Consider the following 2,453-nt stretch of genomic DNA (forward strand, 5'->3'; position numbering starts at 1 on the left):
AATTCATATTCAAAATCAGTCCAGTTGTTAAGTCAGTGGCAGCAGGAGTTACAATACCAAGTCTGGGCAGTTGCAGTACTAATATTGTGCTTGCAAATCATTAAAAAAAAGAAAAATGAAAGAATGCCTTCCCCTTCAGATGATTAAAAAAAATTAAAAAAAATTGAGGAATAGTTGTTAACATTAAATCTAAAATAATTTGCAAAGGATTATTACTTAACAAACGGCTTGAAGTAGTCTATTAAAAAATTGGGGAGATTTTGATTACATAGTAAGTCTGCAAGGCATTTTTTGTTTTAAAAAATCTCATTTCCTTACAGAAAGCTTTTAGTTTTTAATAAACTTGTAAACAAAAAACTCCCATTTCAAAATAAAAACAGAATCCCAGATCGCAAAGATGTTTACAGTGATTACATTTACTAAGCAACAAATATGTTCAGTTGTAAGATGTTTCCAAATTTCTGTGACATTATAGAGTTTGTGCAGAGCCCTAAGGATAATCAAGTAGTCACTAAGTTTTTCTGAAGCCTACACTTTAAATACTGTTTTTTCTAGCACAGGTAAGCAGGCAGAGTCTTTCATATACTCAAACACAGGAATCTTTAGTTACTGCCATATCAGCTGGCTTGCAAACAAAAAGCTAACTATTTTAAGAATGTTTTAAGTGAACAACTTGCAAACCCCAGGGATGGAAAAAGCCTAGGAATGCACAATTGTGAGCATTTACAACCATCACAACTGTGGCTGCAGATCGTTTGGGCCATTTTTCTGAAATGAGATCTCAAAGCAGTACAGATCAAAATAAAATTTTAACAAAAAATTGCCATATGCACAATTTCGCCACCAATGTGTGTGTGTCAACCACTTAGTTACTTTTCCACTTAAAAAAATGCAATAGAAAACTGGACACTAATATATCAGTTATTATTCACAATTACAGCATCTACATCTCAGGATATAGCACCACCAATGCTGCCCAGAGTCAGTTTATACTGAAATTAGGTCCTTTACACCAGCTAAATGGTTGTCCATAACCGCTGGCTAGTGTATATGTGAACTAAAATTTCTAGATGTGGGGAGAAACAAATGTTGCTCCAGTCATCTGCTCTGCTTCTTCTGTCCATAGATTCATGCTTAGAAATCTTTCACACTACTCTTGATTTTGTCAGTTCTCCTGCTTGTGGAGGTTTGGGGCCGTGAACGCTGCCCACTGGAAGAGGCTGTCTGCCGTGCTGCTTTCGGCTTTAATGTTGCCCAATCAAACGTGTAGTCATATTCGTGATTCAGGGTCCTGAAAAGAATGCGGAATAGCTGTCTCAGATACTTGTAATCGGGGGTTTCCTCAAAGCGCAGCCCACGACAATAGTTTAAGTACATAGCAAATTCTGCGGGAAACCCCTTACATAAAACTTCAGCAGGAGTGGACATCTTCTTTTCTTTAATCTTTTCAAACTTCTGTTTCTTTGTTGCAGCCTTTAGTCCTTGCCATGGCAGGCTGGTTCTGTTAAAATACATCAAAACATATCCTAAAGATTCCAGGTCATCTCGGCGACTCTGTTCCATCCCAAGATGCGCACTGATGCTAGCATATCGGGCAGGGCCAGCGAGATTTTTATCTTCTCTGTATGGTATGTGTTGCCTTGTCCTGTTGTCTCTGTACTGTTTGGCCAAACCAAAATCAATAAGGAATAACTTATTACTGTGAGGCCCAATTCCCATTAGGAAGTTATCTGGTTTAATATCTCTGTGTATAAAATTCTTTGTATGCACATACTCAATTCTACTGATCATCTGGTCGGCTAACATAAGTACAGTTTTCATTGTGAACTTTCTTGAACAGAAATTGAAGAATTCTTCGAGGCTGGGTCCAAGAAGCTCCATGACGAGCACATTGCAGTCTTTTTCCTGACCAAACCACCATATGTAGGGGATGCCAATCCCACCTTGAAGAATCTTACAGAGTTTGCTCTCGTACAGCAACCGGGGATACCTGGCCTTCTGAGATTCTAGCTTCACTGCCACTTCCTCGCCGTTGGTGATGTTGATCGCCAGATAAATATCCCCGAAGGAGCCAGATCCGATCTTCTGTAACAGTTTATATTTCCTCCCAAAAATGAATTCGTCCTTCGCGCCGCCGCTGCTCGCCATCTTGCGAGACGGAAATGAAGCGCTGGGGCCCAGAACCCGCCCAGGGGAACCTGACCGCCGCCTCTCCGTCGGGTTTCTCTTTACCAGGCGGCAGTGTGTGAGAGGGTTTCCGGGGACACTAGGCTGGCCCACTTGTTTCTGGGCGGCTGCAGCTGCCTGGCTTTCCCTGCGACGTAGCGGCCGGGGAAAGGGGCGCTGGGACTTGGGGCGGCGCCACCCATGCCACCGATGCCGCGGCTGCCGCAGGCGGACCCGCCTCACTCCGCCCCCGCCGCCATCTTGTCCCTTCGGCTCCAGCCACGTTA

The 2,453-nt window shown here is 42.7% G+C and overlaps 1 protein-coding gene across 1 annotated transcript; it reads right to left on the reverse strand.

Annotated features, from left to right (window-relative positions):
- Nucleotides 1–1,134: 1,134 nt before the first annotated feature.
- On the reverse strand, nucleotides 1,135–2,148 carry LOC119528761 (casein kinase I-like). Its single transcript, XM_037829031.1, has one exon. It carries the CDS (start codon nucleotides 2,146–2,148, stop codon nucleotides 1,135–1,137), a length of 1,014 nt encoding a protein of 337 aa, XP_037684959.1.
- Nucleotides 2,149–2,453: the final 305 nt, after the last annotated feature.

Source organism: Choloepus didactylus, chromosome 3 (assembly GCF_015220235.1).
Source record: "Choloepus didactylus isolate mChoDid1 chromosome 3, mChoDid1.pri, whole genome shotgun sequence".
NCBI classification, from domain to species: domain Eukaryota; kingdom Metazoa; phylum Chordata; class Mammalia; order Pilosa; family Megalonychidae; genus Choloepus; species Choloepus didactylus.

Coding starts and splice junctions, on each gene's coding strand:
- LOC119528761 (XM_037829031.1), bottom strand. CDS start 2,148: ATGGCGAGCAGCGGCGGCGCGAAGGACGAATTCATTTTTGGGAGGAAA.